The following is a 27,244-nucleotide window of genomic DNA, read 5'->3' on the forward strand; positions in this document are numbered from 1 at the left end:
ACCATCTGTGTAGTCTTTGACAACTACTCAACCTCACTTTTCTTTAAGAAAGGTTGAATCAAACTGATGATTTTCTAACTGTGCCTTGAGAACTGTAGGGATCCTGAGACTGTGCTCTGATCTTCAACATTTGGGCTTCCCTGTAAGATTTTGTTTGAAGAAAAGAGTTCCATCTCTTAACCCAAAGGAAAAAAATTAAAAATTAAACACTATTGAAATATAATGATCACATAGGTCCCATCCAGCTCTTCATAATCTGGGTTTCATTTCCTAGAATAAATGAATAAGAAGCAATTATTCAATATCAAAATACACAGAAGTAGAGCAATGCTTATTGGATTTGACTCAGAATTTCCTAAGTTTTATCTCCAGTTATTCAACAACAACATAAAAATGCAGAAGACTGCACTATTCAGTAATCACTGTTAATAATTTTAGAACTAGAGATTTTAGACTGCAGAATTTATCTGTTTCTACCTCCTGATTTACAGGTGAGGTAATTCAGGACAAACTCATAAAGCAAAGATATAAAGAAGCAGGATAGTAAGCAGTTGTCAATCATCTGCTTTTTTTTTTTTTTTCCTTCTAAGAAATCTGAATGGTTGTACTGAGCTGTCTCCATTCACTGACCCAGTTTCCCATTCTACTTCTGTCATTTTTAAGATGATTTACTAGAATTAGGGGAATGTTGCTTTTCTTATCATAAAAATCAACTTTAATAAACTGAGCTGATGAAACTAGAGCAAATTAATTACAAAATAATAACAAATTTTTTGTGAATGAAATTGAAATTCACTTTTAAAAATTCATCAGTTCTGCTGGGCATGATGATGCATACTTGTAATTTTAGCTACTTGGGAGGCTAAAGTGGGAGGATCGTTGAGCCCATGAGTTTGAGACTAGCCTGGGCAACCTAATGAGATGCTGTCTCAAAAACGAACAATACTAAAAATTCATCAGTTCAAACTATCTAAAGAAGTTTAAATGATGATATGTTGCTGAAGGTTGTTTAAATGTTTTAGCGTTTTGTTTATTTTCAGATTGTTTTAGCAACAAATATTGCAGAGACGGGTATCACTATTCCAGATGTTGTATTTGTAATTGATACTGGAAGAACAAAAGAAAATAAGTAAGTTTGAATTTCCCAGATCAAGACATTTTTAACCTAGAAAGAGTTTGGGGCTCTTGAATTGTTAGGAGAAATTACAGAATCATATAGGGAAAATCCCAAATGTCTTAATTCTGCCCAAAGCAAAAAGCCTTAGAAAAGCTATAGGAAACTTTAAAATGTCTGAGGCTAAATGTTAAGAATTTCATTTCATGGGGTTGTGAGGCCATTGTGCTACTACTTTTAGGAAAGTGCTAAAAATTTTTTACATTACTTTTTGTAGATTTGTTTCTAAAATAAATTGTTTAACAAAAACATTATTTGTGGGATAATAACAAAAGGACATAAATCTAGAGTCAGCTGGATTTAAATCTCTGATTTGTTATCTTGAAGAAAGTAAAAACTTTCTAATCATCAGTTTTTTTATGTGTAAGTGAGAAAAATGAAGATATCCTAATTGAAAGTGCCTTGTACAGTAACTGAAACATAACAGATAATCTTAACTAAATCACCAACAAAACAATTACTACTTTATAAATATTTTAATATTTATATTGCATAAATTGGGTACACTGCCTTTACTACTTTATAATTACATACACTATTCCTAATATTAGGACACTGTAGAAATATTTGAAAAATAATACTGTCAAATAAAAAGTAAGTTCTTGATTGTACCTCTAGAGGAAATGTTTTCAATGTTTAACTTACCTTATGAAAGGTATGATGAATTTTAATGTTGACACTAGCACTTCTGAAACTATTTCAAAGAATTCTTGTTACATAGGTATTCCACTAAAAAAAAAAAAATCAATCCTTGATCAGATTAATTTGAGAAAGGGTAAGTGACACAAGCTTGTCTTTTTTCCTTGTACTAGAGCTTTTAATTTGGTATTAAAAACTTCATTATCAAAGCAACCTACTTTTTAACTTAATGTTAAGAGTTAAATATTTCTGGGTTTTTCCAATTTTGATGTGAGTTATCTACTTATTTTCTCCTAAAACATTTCTTTAGGTACCATGAAAGCAGTCAAATGAGTTCCTTGGTCGAAACTTTTGTGAGTAAAGCTAGTGCTCTGCAGCGCCAGGGGAGAGCTGGGCGGGTCCGAGATGGCTTCTGCTTTCGATTATACACGAGAGAGAGGTATGGCACCGCACTCAAATTCAAAAAGCCCAAATCAATACTAGGTGGCATTCCAGATAAATATTATCTTATTTTTCAGATTTGAAGGCTTTATGGACTATTCTGTTCCTGAAATCTTGCGTGTACCTCTGGAGGAATTATGTCTTCATATTATGGTATTTGTTATTAGGAACTTAGATGAATTTTTTTGTTCTTCACTCTTTTTACAAAAAAAAAAAATATAAACTTATCTTGCCTTATGTTACTTTATAGATTTTCAAGTATCTTATTCTTTAATATGTGCTCCTTTCCATCTTTTTATAAGTATAAATCCACTGTGCTTTGATTTTGCCATAAATACTCATACTTTCTATTAAAATACAGCATATGTATTGAAATACAACCTAGATCAGTAGTTCTTATCAGGGGGACATGTGGAGTTGTCTAGAGACATTTTTGGGTTTCATAACTGGCAGGGGATAAATGTTCCTGGTCTCTAGTGGGTAGCGATGAGGGATACTGCTGAACATATGAATAACGCACAGGACAGCTCCCTAAAACAAAGTACTACCCAGCACAAACTTTTAGTAATGCTGAAATTGAGAAGCACTAACAGACCAAGGACTTCTAGACTGATAATATCCTCCTTTTCTTAGAGTTTTGACTAAAATCAGTAGTGAAGAAACCAAAAACGTGGACCGGAAGATCTCATCCTCTTTTCTACCTTTGCCTCCAAATACATACATTTCCCCCAGCCCCACTATAAGAAAAATAATAGGGATAACCTTACACATTTACCCTCTTTGCTTAAAATTTTACTGAACTCAAAATTTAGTTCCACTGTTTGTGTAGTATCAATTCTTTTTGCTCACATACCAATTTTATCACTCTTTCAATCTGCAGAAATGTAATCTTGGTTCTCCTGAGGATTTCCTATCCAAAGCTTTAGATCCTCCTCAGCTTCAAGTAATCAGCAATGCAATGAATTTACTCCGAAAAATTGGAGCTTGTGAACTAAATGAACCTAAACTGACTCCATTGGGCCAACACCTTGCAGCTTTACCTGTGAATGTCAAAATTGGCAAGATGCTTATTTTTGGTGCCATATTTGGCTGTCTCGATCCGGTGGTAAGTGAAAATGATACTGTTGCTACTTCACTTTAAATGTCATTTTGCTAGGAAATTGTCAAGTTTGGAAATAATTTTTAAATTTTAAATTTTTATTTTATATACTTGAAAATCTAATTCATTCACTTAAGTATACTACAGGTACTGTTATGTGACTTCAGTTTGTCTGAACTTTTGCTATCAAACAACCCACTTGAAATATTTATTTAGTTGAATATATGGTAGATAGTTCAAAGGAAGTTTTAAACACCACAGATTTTGAAAAGTAGAATCAAAACTTATTTTTTTTTCTTTTATCTGTGTTCCCTTTCTGGGCCAGTAGTTATCAGGATTCTGTTTTCTCCATTCATTCATTCATTCTATGCATCTGTCTGAATCTTTGGGCACATATTCTGCACTGTCTTTATCAAGCTGTGTCCTTTTCTGGGTATAAATAAAGGTTGTTTAAAAACAACTATTATTTTCTCTCTTTTTCTTTAGTAATTAGATCTAGGTGTGGGGTTGGGGATGTCATTCATGGTAGAGCACTTGCCTACCATGCATGAGACCCTAGATTTGATCCCTAGCACCACAAAAGGAGAAAAGAAGGAAGAGAGATGGGGAGGGAGGGAAGAAGGAAGAGAGGAAGGGGTTACTCACCAGGATTGTGCCAAATTCAAAAAATTACCTCTACCATGATAGTTTGTCTGAAAAGTTGCAACAAGTTAAACATATTTTCTTAAAGGGCATGGCAATCCATGATTTAGCAGTAGGAGTTAAGATAACTGAGCTGTGATTCTGAGATTGCCTCTACCTACATGACAGACTATAAATCACTTATATACATTTTCAGTTTTTTTCTCTAATTTGGGTTCCTTACCTCCTACAGAAAATAAAAATAAAGTAATGCATTTTTAAAATGAAACTGAGAGTCACTACTTAAAATGAAAATATAAGTTAGGTATGATGGAATATGGTATTATTAAAAATAAGGACAACTTACAGTGTGATTGTTTTATGATTTGCTTTCTTTTATAAATCTGTTTCAGTGTATACTTCTAATGATAAATTATTTGGTTATTTATGGATAGGCAACATTGGCAGCAGTTATGACAGAGAAGTCTCCTTTTACCACACCAATTGGTCGAAAAGATGAAGCAGATCTTGCAAAATCAGCTTTGGCTATGGCAGATTCAGACCATCTGACAATCTACAATGCTTATCTAGGGTAAAGAAATAATCTACATGGTGGGCTAGGGATGTGGCTCAAGCGGTAGCACGCTCACCTGGCATGCGTGTGGCCCGGGTTCGATCCTCAGCATCACATACAAAGAAAGATGTTGTGTCCACCAAAAACTAAAAATAAATAAATAAATATTAAAAAATTCTCTCTCTCTCTTAAAAAAAAAAAAGAAAGAAAGAATCTACATGGTATCAATATGCTAATGACCTGAGGTTATTTACTTTTTAAGAAATGAAATCTTTGTCATTAAAATTATTGACATTTCAACTTTTTTTCATTTGTCACAGTATGTTAGAATTTCATAGTTTTATGCTCTTTAAAATTTAAAAACAAGGGCTGGGGATATGGCTCAAGCGGTAGGCTTGCCTGGCATGCGTGTGGCCCTGGTTCAATCCTCAGCACCACATACAAATAAAGATGTTGTGTCCGCCGAAAACTAAAAAATAAATATTAAAATTCTCTCTCTCTCTCTCTGTCTCTCTCTGGAAAAAAAAAATTTAAAAACAATTTTCTTGAGATTACATATATTCATTTATCATGTTTGGAGTCATTTAGTAATTTATTACTATATGTAAACAAAAAGTTTATGTTGTAGTTGAAATTCTTATATAAATGTAGCTGCTATAAAAAGCAAGAACCTTTCTCTTTAAATGATTATAATTTAATTAAACCTTACTTTGGTTATAACCTCTGAAAAAGAAAGCTTAGAAAGAAAACAAACTTTATTCATTTATCAACATTTCATTTATCTAGATGGAAGAAAGCACGGCAAGAAGGAGGCTATCGATCTGAAATCATGTATTGCCGAAGGAACTTTCTTAATAGAACATCACTGTTAACCCTAGAGGTAATTAACACACTTCTCTAAAGTCAGATGGAAAACTATGATAGGCTTATTTTTAGGTGGAGGGGGGAAGAAGAAGAATGTATAGGATAGTGCTTGACACACAGTAAGAATTTAATAAATACTTACTGAATTAATAAACTTATAATTTTTGTTCCATTGTTACTTCCAACAAGTAACCAATATGTATGACAAAGTGATTTAAAATAGTACTTAACAATTATATATATTTGGGAAATGATTTTTTGTTTTAAAGAGGCAGCATATTTCCTTAGAAATAACACTAGTATGGGAAGTAGGATAGTTAACCTCTATCAGTCTCGGTTCCACTTAAAAAAAGAATGTCAAAGGGGCATAATTTACAGTTCTGAATCTGGAAAATTGTTTTCTTCAATATACTAAAATATAGACAGACTATTATAATGAACTTCCAGGTAACCATTTCCTGCTTCCATAATTATCAACATGTGATCAATCTTGTTTTAATTTATATTCTCCTACTGATTGCCCTCTAGATTATTTTCAAGCACATCCAAGGCATCAGATCATTATGTATATCTGAAATATGGGATTTTTGTTTTCCTTAATATTTTCACACCTTTTCAAAAATTTCTTAATATTTATACAGTGCTTAAATATCCCTAATGATCTCATAAATTTTTTTAAGTTAATTCAAATCATGATCCAAACAAGGAATACCCATTAAATTTGGTTGATATATCCCTTAAGTCTCTTAATCTATAGTTACCCCCTCCTGTTTTTTCCTTTTTGTTTTGTTTCATTTTTTTAACAAACCAGGTAAATCATCCTATAGAGTTTCTTACATTCTGAAAATAGCCACTCTGGGCCAACTGACTGAGATTCAGTATGTGGAAATACTGGTTACTTGGCCCAAAGGTGGCAAGTTCTTCAATTTAGCCCTTTCTCCTTTAATTTAAACCTTACCTTCCCCCAACCTCCAGATTGTCTCTCACTGCCTTCTTTGTCTGATCCTTTTCTTCACCTACTCTGACCTGTAAGGTTTTAGATCTCTTTGCCAATTCTGGTGTTGGAGCAGCTGTTTGGTCTTTCCTCCCCTGGAATCAGTGTTTATTTTACCCCAGACCAAAAGCCTAAAGAATATCCTAAGTGTAAATGTCACCTTTTAATTACTTATATCCTGTGTACTTTGAAAAATGTTCATCCTTCCTGTAGTAATCTTTGCTGATTGGCACTATTAAAGGTAGAAAAATGTTTTAGGTCACAATTTTAGATTAAAAGAAGTCCAATTCTTTAGGAAATTAAGGTGAGATTCCCAGAGACAAAAGGTAGAGAACGTAATCACAGTTCTTTAATTCTTTTTCATTGTTATTCTGTGACCATCCTCATTGAGTACAAAAAGGATAGCTACTACTGAAACAGCTCTCATAGAAATGCTTATATTTTATAACATCTAAAATCTTAGCATGGTGAAAGATCTGGCTCTAATTCTTAACTTTCCAGTGTCTCTTTTCTCTACCCTAACTTAATTTGGGTGATAGTCAACTAAATAATAATTTGGCATCTTGTCTGTTTTTTATGGAAAACAGTAATACAAATTACAAAGTTATTTGGAAATTTCTCTATTTTAATCAATTGTGATTATGTCTTTTTTAAAAATCATAAATCAATCTAGGATGTAAAGCAGGAATTAATAAAGTTGGTTAAGGCTGCAGGATTTTCATCTGCCTCAACTTCTACCAGCTGGGAGGAAAACAGAGCCTCACAGACCCTCTCTTTCCAAGAAATTGCCCTTCTTAAAGCTGTATTGGCTGCTGGACTGTATGACAATGTGGGGAAGATAATCTATACAAAGTCAGTGGATGTTACAGAAAAATTGGCTTGCATAGTGGAAACAGCCCAAGGCAAAGCACAAGTACATCCATCCTCAGTAAATCGTGATTTACAAACTCATGGATGGCTCTTATACCAGGAGAAGGTAAAGTACTTGTTCTTAAATTCTAGTTTTCAGAACATTTTTCTAGAAGTCATTTATAACAAGTTATGTCCCAACAAATATCTAACTTAGTTCTCAAATTGAGCTATTCTATTTTGTGTTTGAAATCTAGATGTACATACATAGCTTCTCAAAAATAATACTTATGTCTTTTTCATTTAATAAGAGAAAAATAGTAGAATTTTCTCTGAATTTTGTACTTGGAATAAAGACAGTTATAACAGATAGTTAATTAAGGTATCAGTTAATAAAGTTTCAAAAGGGAAAAAAGACCAAGTAACAAGAATCCATAATTTCTAGCACTGGCTTGAAAACACTCAATATATTATCAAACTTAAATGTAAAACATGAGAAATTATTGACTGACTGAACATTTATCTAGAAACCAGAAACTCTGAAATGTAATCATAACATTATTATGACATTAATTATTTAATATCATTAAATAAATACTTATACATAGTTTCATTTATGGTCAAGGCATATAATTCAACCTTACAGATAATATTTAAAATGCCTTTTAATACATAGGTGACAATAGTAATTATTGCAGAATTTAAAAATTCACATAAGAGAATGATTTAAAATAGAGTCACATTATTGAAAAATGCTTATATGAAACAGATAAATGAATTTTTTGTTTTTATACTGTGAAGTTGTTTCTCTCCCCTTTTTTTTCTTATGTAGATAAGGTATGCCAGAGTGTATTTGAGGGAAACAACCCTAATAACCCCTTTTCCAGTTTTACTCTTTGGTGGTGATATAGAAGTTCAACACAGAGAACGTCTTCTTTCTGTTGATGGCTGGATCTATTTTCAGGTACAGAGCACAGCTGATTTTATTCATTATATAAAAATTTTCAACTTCTAATAACATTGAAGTAGATTTTTAAGTTTTTATTGAGGTTTACTTACTTTCTTCTTACAATTTAAAATAAATGACGTCTTTATTTTATCCTGCCTGTATGGTTTTAAATCTATTAAATTTAGAAATCAAATTATATTGCTATTATAAAAGTATATATATTTGTTATCAGTAACAATTATTAACTTGTCATGTGTTAGGTATATCAATAGTTAATTTCTTATAGATTATCTCAAATATGATATCTTAATAATCTTATTAGATATTTTTTATAATTTCCTTTCTATGGAGATGCTGCTATACAGAAATACTTTTCTAGATTACATGGATTAGTTATTGGTAGAGCAAGATTCAGATGTAGAATTATTGATCCCCAAATTCAAGATCATTCATTCCACTGTGTTTGGCCACACAAAGACCAGATTCAGTTTTTAATACATATTGTCAAGTTCTCTGTATAAATTAAACCTAGATATGCTTATTTCTGGCAATAAGTGCATCTGTTTCTTTCTAGCACCATCAACATCGACCAGCTTAAACTAAGCAAATCTAAAAAATTTTATTAGGCTTCACCATGATAGCTGTATGCCCAGGACTGTAGAGGTGAATTTTACATGTAACTTAAAAAATGTATCTGGCCAGGCACAATGGCACAAGCTGTAATCCCAGCATTATCAGAAGGCTCTTGCAGGAGGATCGAACGTTCAAAGCCAGCCTCAGGGGCTGGGGTTGTGGCTCAATGGTAGAGTGCTTGCCTAGCACATGTGAGGCACTGGGTTTGATCCTCAGCATACATAAAAATAAATAAATATAATAAAGGTATTGTGTCCATCTACATCTAAAAAAATTAAAAAAAAAAAAAAGCCAGCCTCAGTAACTTAGTGAGGCCCCTAAGCAATTTAGAGAGACCCTGTCTTTAAATATTTTTAAAAGGGTTGGGGATGTGCCTCAGTGGTTGAGCACTACAAGGTACAATCCCCAGTACAAAAAAAAAAAAAAAAATTATCTGGTACTTTGTAAAAAAGTTTAAGTGGTAGAAATTTCTATTGTTGGATTGTGGTGATGGTTGCACAATTCTATAAATTTGCTAAAAATCATTGAAATTAGATACTTAACAATGAGTGCGTTTTTATGGTTTGTTAAGTTATACTTCAATAAAGCTTTTAAAAAATTTCCATCCCCAAACTTTAGTCTTAACTCCCGCGAGTTATATAAGAAAAGTTATTGGAATAATAGTTGCTTTATTTGGGGAACAGATATCAAATTTAGTAAGAATATCAATATGTTTGCATAGCTTAACTACTAGAAGTAATTTGCTAATGTTTTTCCATTGTGTTTTATGTTAAAAATCAAGCTTTGCTAAGACAGGTAAGATGAAAGATATATAGTCTTACCTTAATTTATTTAAAGACACTCAAATTCACCTGGATCAATTTTGTCCAATGTATCATCTTCTCTCAACAGGCTCCTGTAAAGATAGCTGTAATTTTCAAGCAGCTAAGAATTCTCATTGATTCTGTTTTAAGAAAAAAGCTTGAAAATCCAAAGATGTCCCTTGAAAGTAAGTGTTTGATTTTGATGACAGTGGAAGAGAATATATATGTGGAAGACAGTATTTATAATTTATTTTAAGTTAAAGTACACGATAGCACATTGAAGTTATAAATTCCATGTGACTAAAAAAATTTTAATAAAATCTATTTTATGCTGAATTCCATCAAACTCAGATAATTTCTGATTATTCACAACTTACATATTCTCTTAAGATTCTTTTAGTTTATCTGGGCATAGTAGTACACACTTGTAATCCCAGAGAAAAGGACCCCGAGACAGGAGAATTACAAGTTCAAAGACAGCAAGGCCCTCTGCAATTTAACAGGATCTTGTTTCAAAATAAAGAAAAAGGCTGGGGTTAACTCAGTGGTTAACCACTCTTGGGTTCAATCCCTAGTATCAAAAAATAGAAAAAAAAAAATCTTTTAACTCCTACCTCTTCTAAACGTTGCTTCTAAACTGACCATTTCACAGAAAAAAAAAAGGGATAATAAAAATGAGCATAAAATTTTGCTACTTAACTAGCATCCTAGTAAACTAGTAACATAGTTATTTAAAAAAAGAAAATAAGAATTAGGAACTTTCTGTTAGGTTTACCATGCATTTCTCACAAATGCAGAATTGTTAATCTGTAAAAAATAAATAATTATCCTTCAACAGAAATCTGAAATTGACACCTAAGTCATCTTCCCAAACCATAAAAATCATCCTGACAGTTATAAAAATGCAGGGTCCAAAGGACTATCCCAGACATACTGATCTCTCTATAGGAGAAACCTGTAGCCATTTTTTTTTCAGTCTTTTATTCTGTACACTTCTGCTTTACTATCATCCCCCTTTTAAATCCAATTTATTAAAATTAACAAACTTCATTTAATAATTTGGGTTGTGTTTCTAATGGAGAATGTTCCACATTTAGGCTTTGATTGGTTACATCCTTATGCTTTGATTTAACATGTTTTCTAGTCCCTGTATTTCTTGTAAACTAGTGGTAGTATAATAGAGACTTGATTAGAATGAAGTTGTAGGAAGAGAATATCTTCCTGTTGGTGCTATATGCTTCCCATCACACCATCACATAACATTTGTCAAAATTTCCATTGCAGGGTTGAGGCTCTAGCTCAGTGGCAGAGCACTTGTCCAGCATGTGTGAGGCACTGGGTTTGATTCTTAGCACCACATAAAAATTAACAAATAAAGGCATTCTGTCCACTTACAACTACAATTTTTTTTTTTAAATTTCCATTGCAACCACTGAAATTCAGAGCATTTAAACCAAGTGTAAATGCAGAGTTCAGTATTAGAATTTAGAATTAGCTCTGATAATTACAACTTTTCTAAAAGAGTGATTATGAGATTCTTAGGAAGTCACAATTTCAGAGTAGTTGTTAACAAAACAACCTTAGCAAATAATGCCTCCTCTCTTGATGTTTGTCAAATCAGTGGGTATTGGTTCCCTTTGTTATGTAGAGAAGCCTGTCACTTCCCCATTGACACCTCTCCAAGAACACTTCCCTGTGAGAATTTTTTATTTCCTTTGGTCTAAACATGAAGAAACTGATAACAGTTTCTTCTTCCTTGCCCATTTTATGGAAATCCTGCCATACTCTGAGGAACATGGAAAAGTCAATAGGACCTTCAGATTATTTCAACCAGATGAAAAAGTTGTAAGCAAACATCTTATCTTGAATTTTTAAAGAAATTATTTCTTACAAAGAAAAGAAACCATTTTTACCACATTATGTCTTTGGACCTTAGCCTGTACTTAATCAATATTGACTTTTTTCCAAAATGTTGATTTTTTTTTGTTATTGTTGTTGAATTATAGTGAAACTATAATAATAGATAACATTTATAGGACAACAAATAATATTTTATAGGCATCTCTAGTATTATAAAATAGTGAATATTGTTGGTTTTGATTTTGTATTCTTAATTTAAGAAAATATTTTAAAGAGAATTCCTCTTATTTACATGCATATACATTGGAAAGTTAGCCAGTGTTGAATTTATTCATGGGTATTTTTTTTTCTTTTACTCAGATGACAAGATTCTACAGATCATTACAGAATTGATTAAAACAGAAAATAGTAATGGATACTGAAATTAAGATGAAGATACAATCGTGAAATTATGTGAAATGGACCATCTTATTAAGTATTTCATTATCTAAAATGTTGGTACTAGCCATTAACCTAAAAGTGGTGGGGGAAGAAAAAGCACAGACTTTCAACATGTGTAATTTTCTAGTTACTTTTTAATGATGATTATTCTCAGTGTATTTGCCACTACATTTACAATAAATTCTTTGGTATCATCCATGTTTTGCACACCGTTATGTGCCTTAAGGGCAAGACCTTTGTCTATAGTATCTATAACTAGTATTGTGATTTTCTGAGTAGCTGCCTCATCCTCTTCTGTAGTATCTATAACTTAGTATTGTGATTTCCTGAGTAGCTGCCTCATCCTCTACCAGCCCTTGAGGTTTGGAGAATTTAGACCATTTTAGCCCAGAAAACAAAATGAACTTAAAAGCAATTATAATTAAATTTCCATAAAAAAGAACAACTTCAGAAGTTATTTAACAATTGATACTCAAAATTGGAACCTAAATAAGTGTACAACCAATAGATTCCACCTCTTTCTGTAGCAGAAAACATAAAGATGTAGTGCTGGAGGATGGCCAGAAATGACGAATGCTTTACTTATCAAGTTTGGGTTAGATAGCTTGCCCTATTTCGTCATTCCAAAGCTTTAACATTACCACCTTTGAACCAAACTTTTGGTACCCACAAATGAACAGGTAAGTTGAGATAGTAAAACATGCATAGATTTTTTTCTTTTTATTACTTTTTTTTTTTTTTTTTTTTTTTTTTTTTTTTTTGAGATAGGGTCTTGTTATGTTACCTAGTCAGGCCTAGGACTCAAAATCCTCCTGTCACAGCCAAGTAGCTGGAATTATCACGTGTTACCACATGCAGGTTTAGATATTTTTCAGTCATTTTATTTGTTTTGCTTCCTGAGAATCTTTTGAACTCAGGGGCACTTGACCACTGAGCCATATCCCCAGTCACTGAGTTGCTTAGTGCCTCATTGTTGCTGAGGCTGGCTTTGAATTTGCGAACCTCCTGCTTCAGCCTCCCAAACTGCTGGGATTACAGGCATGCACCACTGCACTCGGTTACTTTCTCATTTTACATTAGTAGATTGTTAGTGAACTTCAAATACAGTCCTTCTTGATCACGTGGTAGAAATTATATCTGAAGGACAAAAGATTAGAATTTTATAGAAACCTAGTACAATTGACTCTCAGATACTCAGTTTTAATATTTGTTGACAAATAATCAACTTATATATAGATGGAAGTGAATAATAATACTTAGTAACAGTCTCTAATTTTAGGTTTTACTTGCAGTATAGCAAGGAATTTGAATTTGACAGCTGGGAGTCCATGTGACAACAGTTTGGAATCCCTCCTTAGTGCCGTTAATATAAAGAAGAATGCCAGTGGAAAGAGCTAGATGGGGTGCTAGAGGCAGTTCAGCTTGAGACACACAGAGGCATAGGAACTCTAGAGTCCTACAGATGGAACTAAAGTTGATCAGTCATTTTGTATGGGCAAGCTAGTGCCCCAAATGTTTTGTCTGTTAACTGATGTACTCCACAAAATCCTGTGAGGTAGTTAACTGTGTTAACCCCATTTCTCTGTGCTCTGAGGCACACAGAAGTGAAATAACTTGTTTAGAATCATACTGATAATAAGTGGCAGAAGCATCATGACTCTAGAACTACTTAAATTTCTGAAATATAACCATTATACCTTTGATATTGTGAATCAGTGGCTCACATCAATCTCCAGCACCACATATACACAAAAAGACTAGGGTCATAAAGTTAGTCTTCTTCAGACATGATTAAGATATGGGAGTTGATGGGCCGGGGTTGTAGTTCAGAGGTAGAGCACTCCCTTACCATTCATGAAGCACTGGGTTTGATCCTCAGCACCACATAAAAATAAAATAAAGATACTGCATCCACCTATAACTAAATATTTTTTAGAAAAAGATACAGGAGTTGAGTAATCATCAAAGAACAGAAAATATTTTTAAATTTTAAAATCTCATAGAACTCCCTATTTTGAAAGATAAAAGCTATACCACTTGAGTGATTAACCCTTTACTGGCTTCCCATTACTCTCAAAATATAAAGTTCTATATGTAACCTAAAAAGTTCTAAATGACTTGGACCTTACTACCCTCATTTTCTCTGCTTTCCCATTTCTCATGGTACTCCAGTCACCCCAGACTCCTTTTCAATTCCTAGAAGATGCCCAGCAGTTTTTTAAGCATTTTCACATAAATTCTGCAATAATGTACTGCATCTTTATAGAACAAACCGTCCTACTGAAGTACATCCCCCTGTTAGTAACACAGCATAGTACTTTTCTCAGATCTGTTTTTTTGTCTTCTCCACTAAACCATACTTTGCCTCATGACTGTTTCACTAATATATACTGAGCTCAAAGCCTGGCACATACAGGTAATTAGTAAATGCTGGATGAATAAGGGCCAGGATAGGGCTATCATGGAAGCCAAGGAGGGAGAGTTTCTGGAACCAGGAGTATTGTCAATAGATGCTATGGACTAAGGCTACTAGATTTAGATTTTTTTCCCCCTGATGAATATGTCAACCTTTTAGGACAGTTTGAATTGAAATTTGCAAGAAAGGACACTGTCAGAAGTCCCACAACTATCCACACATTTGATGATTAAATAGAAGGACTTCTGCAGGACTCAGAGGCTTTTATTATAGAGAAAGGATATACAATAGGAAAAAACACAAATGTGAAGTTTAGAAAAATCTACACGGGCTTCTTCTGTGTTGTGCAGCCCTGAGTAGCCCACTTTAGGTCATTCCAAGCATTTAGATATCACATAGACACAAAGTCCAGGCATACCTACCAAAACTTCAGAATTCCTGAAGAAAAATGGATATTTCATGCCTCTAGAACAAAACAGTTTTTCCTAAAAAGCAAGAATTTTTTAAAAAACCTACTTCCCAGGCTCTATCCAAATTGCCATTCTTGTAAGCAGTTCCTTCTAAAGACCTTTGGCCTGCTCTGTTAACTCTTTTCTACGCAGGCACAAATCATAATTTTAGGGAGTAAATGAAAAGCTGGGGCAGCAAGTAAGTAATATTCTTTATGGATATGATGAGGGAAAAGAGCATAGTAGGTTAAAGAATGAGATGATTTTAGGTGGGAAGACTCTTACCAATTATTGGACAAGATGGAAATACCCAGCAGGGTGTAAGGATGACATCAGAGAAAGCCCAAAAACAACTAAAGAAGCATACTACAGGGAACAAGTTGGAAGCCTCTTGGCTTTCTTCAACAAGGCTTAATGGCTTAAGGTGAGCAAATAAAGTCAGTGGTGGGGTTGTTTTTATCACATGATTATAGGATCTTAGAATGAAGGAAACTATCATTGAAACATGTTGACTAAAAATGTTTAGATAGAAATAAAAGGGTCCAGAACAGGCCATGGACCAGGAAAACGAAGGGATCACAATCTAATCCCAAATTTATTGTGAATAAGTGAAAGGTAGGGAGGTTGGTTAAAGAAGTTAATTTTATAACTTAAAGTCTAACATGTACATGTTCCAATAATAAACCTAAAGAGTTTCCCTATTGATACATAGCAAAATAGAGATTGAAGTCACTGAAGATAGGTCCAGGAATAGCGTGACCAGCATGTGGTTCATCAGCACTGAATGCAGGAAAGGGATGGAGAAGACCAGGCCAGGTGCTATAGTCATTGGGGAAAGTGGGAGGATACCCTGAAGCTTAATATATTGTGGCAAGAAAAACAGGATCAGGTGAGAAAATGTCATGCTTTTCAAATAAGTTGTTGAATCCTAGTATTAGTATAGATAGGATGCCACTTATTCTCATTAAATCAATTCTTATGCCAGAGACATTTGGAAGTAGAAGGAGTCGTCATCAGAGAGGACTGGCAGGAAGGAAAGGCCACCCTTGGCAACTAGCAAGACCCTATCTCAAACTAAAAAAATTTTTTTTTCTTTTTTTTTTTTTTATTGGTTGTTCACAACATTACAAAGCTCTTGACATAACCCACTTCATACATTGGACTGAAGTGGGTTATGAACCCCCAATTTTACCCCAAATGCAGCTTGCAGAGTCACATCGGTTACACCTCCACATTTTTACATAATGTCCTATTGATAATTGTTGTATTCTGCTACCTTTCCTATCCCCTACTATCCCCCCTCCCCTCCCCTCCCAGCTTCTCTCTCTACCCCATCTACTGTACTTCATTTCTCTCCTTGTTTATTTTCCCATTCCCTCACAACCTCTTGTATGTAATTTTGTATAGCAATGAGGGTCTCCCTTCATTTCCATGCAATTTCCCTTTTCTCACCCTTTCCCTCCCATCTCATGTCTCTGTTTATTGTTAATCTTTTCTTCCTACTCTTCCTCCCTGCTCTGTTCATAGTTGCTCACATTATATCAAAGACGACATTTGGTATTTGTTTTTTAGGGATTGGCTAGCTTCACTAAGCATAATCTGCTCTAGTGCCATCCATTTCCCTGAAAATTCTATGATTTTGTCATTTTTTATTGCTGCATAGTACTCCATTGTGTATAGATGCCACTTTTTTTTTATCCATTCATCTACTGAGGGGCATCTGGGTTGGTTCCACAGTCTAGCAATTGTGAATTGTGCTGCTATGAACATCGATGTGGCAGTATCCCTGTAGCATGCTCTTTTAAGGTCTTCAGGGAATAGTCCAAGAAGGGCAATAGCAGGGTCAAATGGTGGTTCCATTCCCATCTTTCCCAGGAATCTCCAAACTGCTTTCCAAATTGGCCGCACCAATTTGCAGTCCCACCAGCAATGTACAAGTGTACCCTTTTCTCCACAGCCTCTCCAGCACTTATTGTTGTTTGACTTCATAGTGGCTGCCAATCTTACTGGAGTGAAATGGTATCTTAGGGTGGTTTTGATTTGCATTTCTCTGACTGCTAGAGATGGTGAGCATTTTTTCATGTACTTATTGATTGATTGTATATCCTCCTCTGAGAAGTGTCTGTTCAGGTCCTTGGCCCATTTGTTGATTGGGTTATTTGTTGTCTTATTGTCTAATTTTTTGAGTTCTTTGTATACTCTGGATATTAGGGCTCTATCTGAAGTGTGAGGAGTAAAGATTTGTTCCCAGGATGTAGGCTCCCTGTTTACCTCTCTTATTGTTTCTCTTGCTGAGAAAAAACTTTTAAGTTTAATTAAGTCCCATTTGTTGATTCTTGTTGTTAACTCTTGTGCTATGGGTGTCCTATTAAGGAATTTGGAGCCCGACCCCACAATTTGTAGATCGGATCCAACTTTGTCTTCTATCAGATGCAGAGTCTCTGGTTTGATATCAAGTTCCTTGATCCATTTTGAGTTAACTTTTGTGCATGGCGAGAGAAAGGGGTTCAGTTTCATTTTGTTGCATATGGATTTCCAGTTTTCCCAACACCATTTGTTGAAGATGCTATCCTTCCTCCATTGCATGCTTTTAGCCCCTTTATCAAATATAAGATAGTTGTAACTTTGTGGATCAGTCTCTGTGTCCTCTATTCTAAACCATTGGTCCACCCGCCTGTTTTGGTACCAGTACCATGCTGTTTTTGTCACTATTGCTTTGTAATATAGTTTGAAATCTGGTATCGCTATACCGCCTGATTCACACTTCCTGTTTAGAATTGCTTTTGCTATTCTGGGTCTTTTATTTTTCCATATGAATTTCATGATTGCTTTGTCAATTTCTACAAGATATGCCGTTGGGATTTTGATTGGCATTGCATTAAACCTATAGAGAACTTTTGGTAATATCGCCATTTTGATGATGTTAGTTCTGCCTATCCATGAACAGGGTATGTTTTTCCATCTTCTAAGATCTTCATCAACTTCTCTCTTTAGGGTTCTGTAGTTTTCATTATATAAATCTTTCACCTCTTTTGTTAGGTTAATTCCCAAGTATTTTATTTTTTTTTTGAGGATATCTTGAATGGAGTGTTTTTCCTCATTTCCGTTTCCGAAGATTTGTCGCTGATATACAGAAATGCCTTTGATTTATGCGTGTTGATTTTATATCCTGACACTTTGCTGAATTCATTTATTAGTTCCAGTAGTTTCTTTGTAGACTCTTTTGGGTCTTCTAGGTATAGAATCATGTCATCTGCAAATAGTGATAATTTAAGTTCTTCTTTTCTAATTTTTATGCCTTTAATTTCTTTCGTCTGTCTAATTGCTCTGGCCAGTGTTTCGAGAACTATATTGAATAGAAGTGGAGATAGAGGGCATCCCTGTCTTGTTCCGAAACTAAAAAAATTTTAAGTGCTGGAGTAGGGGTATGGCTTGGTGGTAAAGCTCCCCTTGGTTCAATCCCCAGTAGCAAAAAAAAAAAAAAAAAAAAGTAAGTCTTCAGGACCTTGGATTAAGTAATGGTTTCTTGGATATGACACCAAAAAGCAGTTGCATTTCTAATGATAAATAATCCCAAAAAGAAATTCAGAAAACAATCTCATTTACAATGGCATCAAAATGAATAAAATATTTGAGCCAGGAGTGATGGCACACACATGTAATCCCAACTAATGGAGAGTTTGAGGCAGAAGAGTACAAGTTCAAAGTCAGCCTGGATAATTTAGCAAACCATGTCTCAAAAGGATAGGAGATGTAGCACAGTAGTAGAATGCCCCTGGGTTCAAGCCTCCCTAGGTTCAATGGCATTTTTTAGATAAATAGAAAAATAATCCTAAAACTGATATGGAACTGAAAGGACACCAGATTGCTGAAACAGTCTTTTTTTTAAGAATGTTTCTTTCTTTTTTTTTTTTTTTTAAAGAGAGAGAGAGAGAATTTTGAATTTTTTTAATATTTATTTTTCAGTTTTCGGCAGACACAACATCTTTGTATGTGGTGCTGAGGATCAAACCTGGGCCACACGCATGCCAGGCAAGCGCGCTACCACTTGAGCCACATCCTCAGCCCTGCTGAAACAGTCTTAATATTATTAAGGACAATAAAGATGGTGAGTCAGCATCTGTATATCAGAGAGAACATTCAGGCCATCACACTTTTACATCGATGCACAGACTTACTACTGTTTGATATTGGGTATTTTGTTTTGTTTTACCTTCAGTGTCCCCACTTCTTGCTCCATGTGAGCAGGGATCTTGTGCATTAAACATTGGTTGTGGAAGAGAGAGACAACTAGAGTACTCATGTCCAGTTACATCCTAGTACCAGGTGAACTCTTTGAGCGCTTTCTTGAGTGGTTTGTTTTAGATCTGCTCCTTCATGTGAAATACAGGTTTGCACCAGGATGGAAGGTGGAAAGATAAGCTGTGTGTACTTTCCAACAGGCTGTTAGTCACAGCTTGGCTCAAACAAAGGCACCAGCTTCCCTCCCTCCAACTGCTTTCTGAGGCTTTCTCTCACTCCCAGCCAGGCCACTAAACAGAGGAAATTGCAATTTCTGAGAGATTAAGGAAACTCACTCCTTAGGTGATCACCTGCTGAGAGGTGGCTGGTTCACAGGGTAGTCTGTGGTTATCACACTCCACACAGCTTCACACTTCTTTGGCCTCTAAGCTTTGCTTCCTTTTACCTCCCTTCTGATTTCAGCTCAGTTTTTACCTTCTGGCACATACTTGGGAATATACCTGTCTTGGTGAAACACACCACAGAATCCCCAAGACTAACCACAAGAAGGGCAATCAGCTCCCACCCTGGGGGCTCCCCTTTCCTTGGTGGGGTTCTGACCCCTTGTTTTTGCTCTCCTTTCAAAGCAGTGGCCCAAGGGGGGTCCAAAGCCTTCCCTTGGGGTTCTCTTTTAGCATTAAATAAATATAGAACAGTATAGGGGTGAATTTTATGCTGGATTTAAGTCCTGAACATTATACTTCATATCAGTATATCTTTAAGAAAGCTTTTTAATTTGTCTGAACTTGTTTTCTCATCTGAAAAATAGGGACAATAATTATACCTATCATATATGGTTGAGGTGGTCACTAAATGCTACAGTGGTATAAAATAAACTTAAAAGTCTAAGAACTCAGCAAATCATGTCCTACATGATCTGACTCCAATACCTCACTGATGTCATCTGCTACTGTCCTCCTCAGTCTTACTCCACAGTGGCCTCCTTGGTGTTCCTCCACACACCAGGCCTACTCATGCCTCAGGACCTTTGCACTGGTCTGACATGGATACTGTTCCTACACATATGGCCATTACTCCACTTCCTGGGGTCTCTGCTCAAATGTTACCTTTCACTGGGCACAGCAACTTAGGAGGCTGAGGCAGGAAGTTGGTGTGTTCAAAGCCAGCCTCCGCGATGGCGACGCACTAAGCAACTCGGTGAGACCCTTTCTCTAAATAAAATCCAAAATAGGGCTGGGAATGTGGTTCAGAGGTTAAGTGCCCCTTTCAATCCCTGGTAACACCCTCCCCCCACAAATGCTACCTTTCCACTAAGCTTTTTCTGGTCAAAAATTCTGAAAAATATTTTTTAAAATATTTTTAAAATACTGTGAACTACCCACTGGCACTCCCAATGCCCCAGTTCCTATACTGCTTGTCTCTCTCTGTATGGCCACCCCACATAAGCTGCACAAATGTTCTGTCAGGTTCACTAATATAATCCAAGTATTAAAACAAAAGCAAAACCAGTGTCACAAAGTTATATAACTTTGCTCCCAGGGTACTCACGTCCTGTTTGAGTCTTTCTACTTCTTAGAAATTTAGGTGTTGACAATGTGATAGTTTTAGGTAGTCAGGACTTCAAAAGTGATTAGGCCGGCCACAAGAGCCTCTGCCTTAGTCCCTATCAGTCTTTGCATTTACAGCCTCTTGATTTTATGGCATATGTCACTATTCTGAAAGTATTATAAACTCTGACATATATCACTTTCACACAAACGATCAATGAGCAAATCTCCAAATACCTGGAGAGGGGCAAATATTAAAAAGAGACATTTCCTTCTTGCAAATTATCAATATCTCTAACTTATTCTGGTTTCTTTTCTGAAAATTATACCTTTTCTTCAGGCAAATGCCATTATAAATAGCCTAATTAGTCAGCTAAAACACTGCTCTCTATACATGGGCAATGACTTAATAATAAAGCTACATAATAAATATCCATAAAGTCTAATGGCACAACAACATCTCGATCTATCTTAAGGAATGGGAATGTACAGTGCTAGGAGGCCTCCTCCGGATACCCCTGAGTCTACATGTCAGCACCCACTACCCCCATCCAGAAGGAACTCAGCAGAGAGATTCACAGTCTAGGATCACATAGACTAGGATCACAGTCTAAGGAAAAGCTTTCCAGGCTCACAGAAACAAGTCACTTTGTCTTCTGTACTGTAGAAAGCATGCACCACATGTCTGACCACCCTAACCCTAACCCCTCCTTTCTTTCTTTCTTTTTTTTAATGGCTAAGGAAACTGAAGAATAAAGAGGTTGAGTAACTTGCCTGAGTCTACAGAGCTGGTGTGCTGCAGCTGGGCTTTGAACCCAAGGACTTTGACTCTAAAGCCAAGGGTCTTATCCAGTGTGTGATACTGGGCAGACTGCCACTGGAGGGTGGGGGGAAAAGCACATCTATACATGAGGGGAGGGGGTTGCCCTTGAGCATGTGTGCTGACCCTTGATGAACTGAGAATTGGCAAAATACCAAGAAGGTGGAAACAAAGTTGGTCATTCAGACGTGCAAATCAAACATCTGGGTTTAAAAAATGAAAATTCCTGCCCTTTGTTTACTAAATACCAGCAAAACTTGTCTGACTTCAGGTACCTTAACTGCCTCTCAATTTTGGTGCTTAACTACAGTAATTAAAAAAAAAGAGAGAGCTTTATAATTTTCAGTGACATCAAACTGAGTTTAAAGATTATTTAAAACACTATCAAAGTTGTCTGCATTTAGGTGGCAACAAGGCACTGACAGTAAATATGTTGTTCCTACTTCAACTCAACAATCCTAAAGCTGGGGCAGAGTGAAGTTGGGGGCGTTTGCTTTAAGCTAAAATATCAATCTGGGAGGAAAAAAAAAAAAGCTTTGGTTCCATTATATTAATACTCCCTTGCACATTTCATAAGCCACACCTGAAAACAAACAGGTCAAACCATGGTTAAGCAACTTTCATGATAGAGGCTTATGTTTAATTAGGTTTTAAAAGTATTTTTAAGGTATTTCAGGTTTACCTAGCACCTTTAAGACACATTGGGCCCAAGAATCAGAGAGATTAATAAACAGAAATTAATTTTATAGACATTTAACAGGGAAAATAAAAAGCCCTGGACTTGCACCAGATTGTCTATACCACAGTGCTGAGGAAAGGAGAATGTGATACTATTGTCTCTGAACGACTGTCTTAGAAACGTTTAGAGGGTAGAGCAGTGAAGCAGGGATGTCACTTTACAAGTCCCATCTACAACCACATTGAACTGGATTTAACCATTGTGTTCTATGAAAGGGAGTGGCATGTCAGGAAAACATGATGGTATAATGGAAGAAGACACAGAACTGGTTGTTTAAGGTCAATTGTGTTTTTACCCTTATATATTGATGGCACTCAAAGTCTCACCTCCAGCTGAGCCCTCTCTCCTGAACTCTCAACTTGTGTATTCAAATACCTACTCAACATCCCCCGTGTGATGCCTAACAGATGGCCCAGGCCTGACAAGCTCAAATCAAAAACTCCTGATCTTCTCCATAAAACCTTTTCCTTCCCTTGGTCTCTCCCATCTTAGTTATAGACAAAGTTCATCTTTTCAGTTACTCAGGCCAGAATATTTGGGGTCACTGTTGACTTTTTCTTTCTTCCTTTCTTTCTCCCTTCCCTTTCTTCCTTCTCTTCCCTCTCTTTCTCCCTCCTCTCTCCTTACCTCCCCTCCTCTTCCCTACCAGGGATTGAACCCAGGGGCACTTAACCACTGAGCCACATCCTCAGCCCATTTTTTATTTTGAGACAGGGTCTCACTAAATTGCTCAGAGCCTCAAGGCTGGCCTTAAACTTGCAATCCTCCTGCCTCCACCTCCTGAATCCCTGGGATCACAAGCTTATGCCATCACTCCTGGCTATCCGTGACTCTGTTGTATCTTACATCTTCATGTCGGCATGTGCTCAAAATACATCTAGGTGCCAGCCACTTCTCAGCACCTCTACCACTATCCTAGTTCAAGGCATCACCATCACCCAGTCGGATTGTTTTAAGAGCCTTTTCAGTGGTATCCTTTTCTCTGAGTCTCCTTTTCACCATCCATATGAGTTCTCAGCCTGGTTGATCCCTTTAATCAGTGCTGTGCTATAGTAATATGATGTCACATATGTAATTTTAAAGTCTCCAGAAATCACTTTTTAAAAAGTAAAAGTCAGGAGCTGGGATTGTGGCTCAGTGGTAGAGCACTTACCTGGCATGTGTGAGGCACTGGGTTCAATTCTTAGCACCACATATAAATAAGTGAATAAAATAAAGGCCCATCAACAACTAGAAATTACATATTTAAAAAAAGGGAAAAGGCCAGATGAAATGAATTTTAATAATAATACTTTACTTATAGAATCTGGGCATCTCTTCAGAAATTCTGTTTTTATCTCTTGTTACTTTCAGCTTTTATTCTGTTCCATATGCACTCCTGCCTCAGGGGCTTTGCACATGCCTGGAATCCTCTCCCCAGATTAATGCATGACTCACTCCTTCAGCTCCTTCAGGTCTTTGCTCAAATGTCAACTACTCAGTGAGGCTTTTCCTTTATCACCTCCCTACTTAAAATTTCTACAATCCCAGCTGGGTGCAGTGGTGCAGGCCTGTAATCCCAGCTAATCAGGAAGCTAAAGCAGGAGGATCACAATTTCAAGGCCATTCTTGGCAACTGATTGAAACTCTGTCTTAAAAAAAAAAAAAAAAAAGGACTAGGAATATAGCTTTGTGGCAAAGCACCCCTGAGTTCCATCCCCAACACTAAATAAAATAAATAAAATTCCTACAATGCTCATGCTTTATGGCTTTATTTTCTTTCATTCTTTTCATCAGTTAACATACTAAATATGTTATTTATTTAATAATTAATTTAAATTTTTTATTATTATGTCTTCTCTCACTCAAATATACGTTTTTATGAAGTCAGAGAATACTCTGCTTTATTCCTGGCAACTAGGAAAGTGCCTGGTACATAGTAGACTATAAGTATTTGAGGAATAAGTGAATGAATGAGTAAAAGTAAACAATGCTTTTAGCAATGAGCAAAAGCTATAAAACAGAGAATAGAGGGAAAGAGGTACAGATGTCATGCTAGCCCTGAAATAGGGAGATGGCTGACAGTCTTTGCTTTTCTATTCTATTTGTAGAAAAAAGCTACAAAAAACCTCAGGGGTTTAGATAAATGACCCAGGGGAACTCTTTTTGGAAGCAGTGGATTGGAGTTCTAGATATAAAATCTAGCCCTCAGCTTTAAAGGCAACTAACTGTAAGAGGGGACTTATATCCAAGTTAAGTCAGCTAGAAATAAAGTTTTATTCAACACTCAGAGTTAGAAAAAGACATAAAAACCATCCCCTGTAATAAAATTAGATTTTTTTACCACTGGGATGCTAAGTCAGAAAAACTCCCTTCAAGGTTTACTTTTGCCTAATTCTGTTTTGTTGTTATTGGTCTGCAGATTGAAGCCAGGAGCACTTTACCACTGAGCTACATCCCCAGTCCTTTTCCTTTTTTATTTTGAGACAGGGCCTCACTATTTTGCTAAGGTGGGCCTTGAACTTGTGGTCTTCCTGTCTCAGCCCAGAGAGTTGCTGGGATTCTAAACATGTGCCACAGTGCTCGACTATTTTTTTTTTTTTTTTGATGATTCTTAAATTACAGTTGAGCTCTCTCTATAAATGTATATTAAATGTACAAATATTTTAGTGAACCAATTCAATAAAAATCTTAGAGATAATGTTTTAAATAAGTAACAACTGTGAATAAAAGGTAACCACTTATACATGCATATTTATTATTTAAATAGATATGCATATTCATTATTTAAATAGGTGACCTTTAATTCTTGAATCCTGGTTGAGTTTTTGTTTTAAAGAGGTACCTAATGGAACACTCAATTTTCTCTTTGGCCTTAACCAGAACTATAGAGGCTTCACTGTTTTAATCACCATCCACTCACTTGCCCAGTGCATAAGTCAGACTCACAGTCCTCCCTGGTTTCTCCTAACATTAACATTGAGCCTTCCTTTTTGTCTATTTCCTAACTATCCTTAGAATCTAATCCCTTTTCTCCATCCTCCTTACCCATCATCATCTCTTGCCTGAATTGCTGTATCTAATAACTGGGCTTCCACTTTGCCCTCCAAAACAGTTTTCCTCAAGACAGAGTAATCTTTTAAACAAAAGACTTATCATCTCTCTCCTTTTGTCAGGCTTCTTGAATAGATTCAAATAAAGTCAAAATATTTAACACAGCCTATAAGGGCACTGCCTGACTTTGCTGCTGAATCAGTATAGCATCATGAGCGAGGCTAACTTTGAATCCCAGTTTTATTTTCTAGCTGTGTTTACCTTGAGTAAATTACCTCTCTATGCCTCAGTTTTCTCATCTATAAATGGGGATAATAGTAGATGCTATCTCCCGGAGCTGTTGTGAAGACTGAATCAATTACACAAATAGCATAACACAGAACCTGGCACATAAATTTTATATAATAATTATTATATTATTATATAGTATTAGCTATTATATCCCTAATTCTTTGCTTCTCCTTGACTCTGTTCTAGTCATTCTGTATCAGATAGGCCCTATATAGAATTTCCCAGGAATCTGCTCCTAGGACCTCCCACACCCTGCTCCTGTACCTGGAATACTCTGGCCCAAATACTCCTCTCTTCTTCCCATCTTCCTTCTTCCACCACCACTTGCTTTGGAAAGCTTTTCTAGGCCAGGCAAGTTGCTCCTACTACAGGTTTCTCTGGCACTCAGGAAGGACTGCTAGATGTCAATTAAATTTGAATGTCAGAAAATGAAAAAATAATCTCTCAGTAAAAGCATGTCTCATGCAATTTCTGGATTTCAGATAAACAATAGTTTTTTCCTATAAATATGTAGCATGCAATATTTAGAACATACTTATGCTAAAAAATTATTTCTTATTTATCTGGCTTTCAAATAAGCACATATGTTGTTTTCTCAATCAACCCTAAACCCAGGAGATCCTATGTTAAATCAGTGACTTGTTGTTTTCCCCACAGAGTATCATCTCTGCAAGGGCAGGCCTACACAATATTGCTCACTGCTTTAGGAACAGCATCTGGCATAGCGGGCATTCCACAAACTCTGAGCTAAAACTCAGGCAATCCCCTCAGAGTACAAAGCATTTTTAGCAAAGTAATAAGAGCCTCACATCCATAAGTGATCAAATGACAGTACTACTTTTCAAAATGTCTCAATGTGGTAACATTGTTGTCTCCACAAGGACAGTTTTAAGGTGACCCCATTATTTTACATTTCAAAAGGACTTTGAGTTTTTACACCTATTTCACTCAACCCTCAAGGAAATTAATAATATCTACATATAACAGAGGAGGATGTGGAGACTTGGAAATGTCTTGTCCAATATGGCCAATATATGGAGCAATAGGTTCGATCCTGGGAGTTGACCCATGCTCTTTTCACTGTACCACATTGGTAGTCTGGGCTGAAAGGAAAAATCAGAACTCCTGAATTTGTTCTCTTCACCCAGAAAGCTTTTCCAAGAAGAACTCTGATATCTGACTCCTCTCTACAAACTCACTAGCCCCTCCCATAATGTTCCCCAACAATAGAGAGGAGACAGGCCAGGCACCTTGCATTTTGAAAACTTCTCCTAGATGAGTCTAAGCTAATTTCCCAAGGTACAGATGACACTATTTATTTGAATTGAGAGAATAAAGAGCTGTCTTAGAGTTACAGGGAAATAGGATTAACAGAGGCCAGAACTTGAAATTTCTTCATTTTCTTTCACTTGCATCTCTAGGAGACTCCACCCACCCTCTCACTAAAATTTCTAGTGACAGAAATTTGCATTTTGATTACACACATGTATCAGTTTTCTTCTGGAACGACGTTGGGATGACTAAACCTGCTGGTAGTGTGGCATCTAGTAACTATGCTTCCTGGAGCACTTCTGGAAAGTTCAGGCTTAGTGTATCTGGACTCTATGCTCTAGGATGCTCATAAGATGGGTTAGATGTTACCTAAGGGCCCATTCTCCTAAAGGATTAGACCCTCAGGAAGATTCACTCAGGCCAAAGAAGGACTCTAGCTTCTACCAGGACTGGAGTCTGTGGACTAAACCAGTGAAGCGCCCTTCAGTGCTTCG

The 27,244-nt window shown here is 35.9% G+C and overlaps 1 protein-coding gene across 1 annotated transcript in view; it reads left to right on the forward strand.

The window, feature by feature from the left end:
- Positions 1-12,177, forward strand: part of DHX29 (DExH-box helicase 29) — a 46,743-nt gene extending 34,566 nt beyond the window's left edge. Inside the window, exons 18-27 of the mRNA XM_081306649.1 lie at positions 1,041-1,129; positions 2,124-2,252; positions 2,332-2,407; positions 3,135-3,359; positions 4,430-4,566; positions 5,335-5,428; positions 7,080-7,382; positions 8,088-8,219; positions 9,729-9,825; positions 11,861-12,177. Of these exons, the coding sequence (XP_081162775.1) occupies positions 1,041-1,129; positions 2,124-2,252; positions 2,332-2,407; positions 3,135-3,359; positions 4,430-4,566; positions 5,335-5,428; positions 7,080-7,382; positions 8,088-8,219; positions 9,729-9,825; positions 11,861-11,922 (1,344 nt within the window). The 3' untranslated portion in view covers positions 11,923-12,177. The remainder of the gene's footprint in view (positions 1-1,040; positions 1,130-2,123; positions 2,253-2,331; positions 2,408-3,134; positions 3,360-4,429; positions 4,567-5,334; positions 5,429-7,079; positions 7,383-8,087; positions 8,220-9,728; positions 9,826-11,860) is intronic.
- Positions 12,178-27,244: the final 15,067 nt, after the last annotated feature.

The sequence above is a fragment of the Spermophilus citellus genome, assembly GCF_964194105.1.
Source record: "Spermophilus citellus genome assembly, chromosome: 1".
NCBI lineage: Eukaryota > Metazoa > Chordata > Mammalia > Rodentia > Sciuridae > Spermophilus > Spermophilus citellus.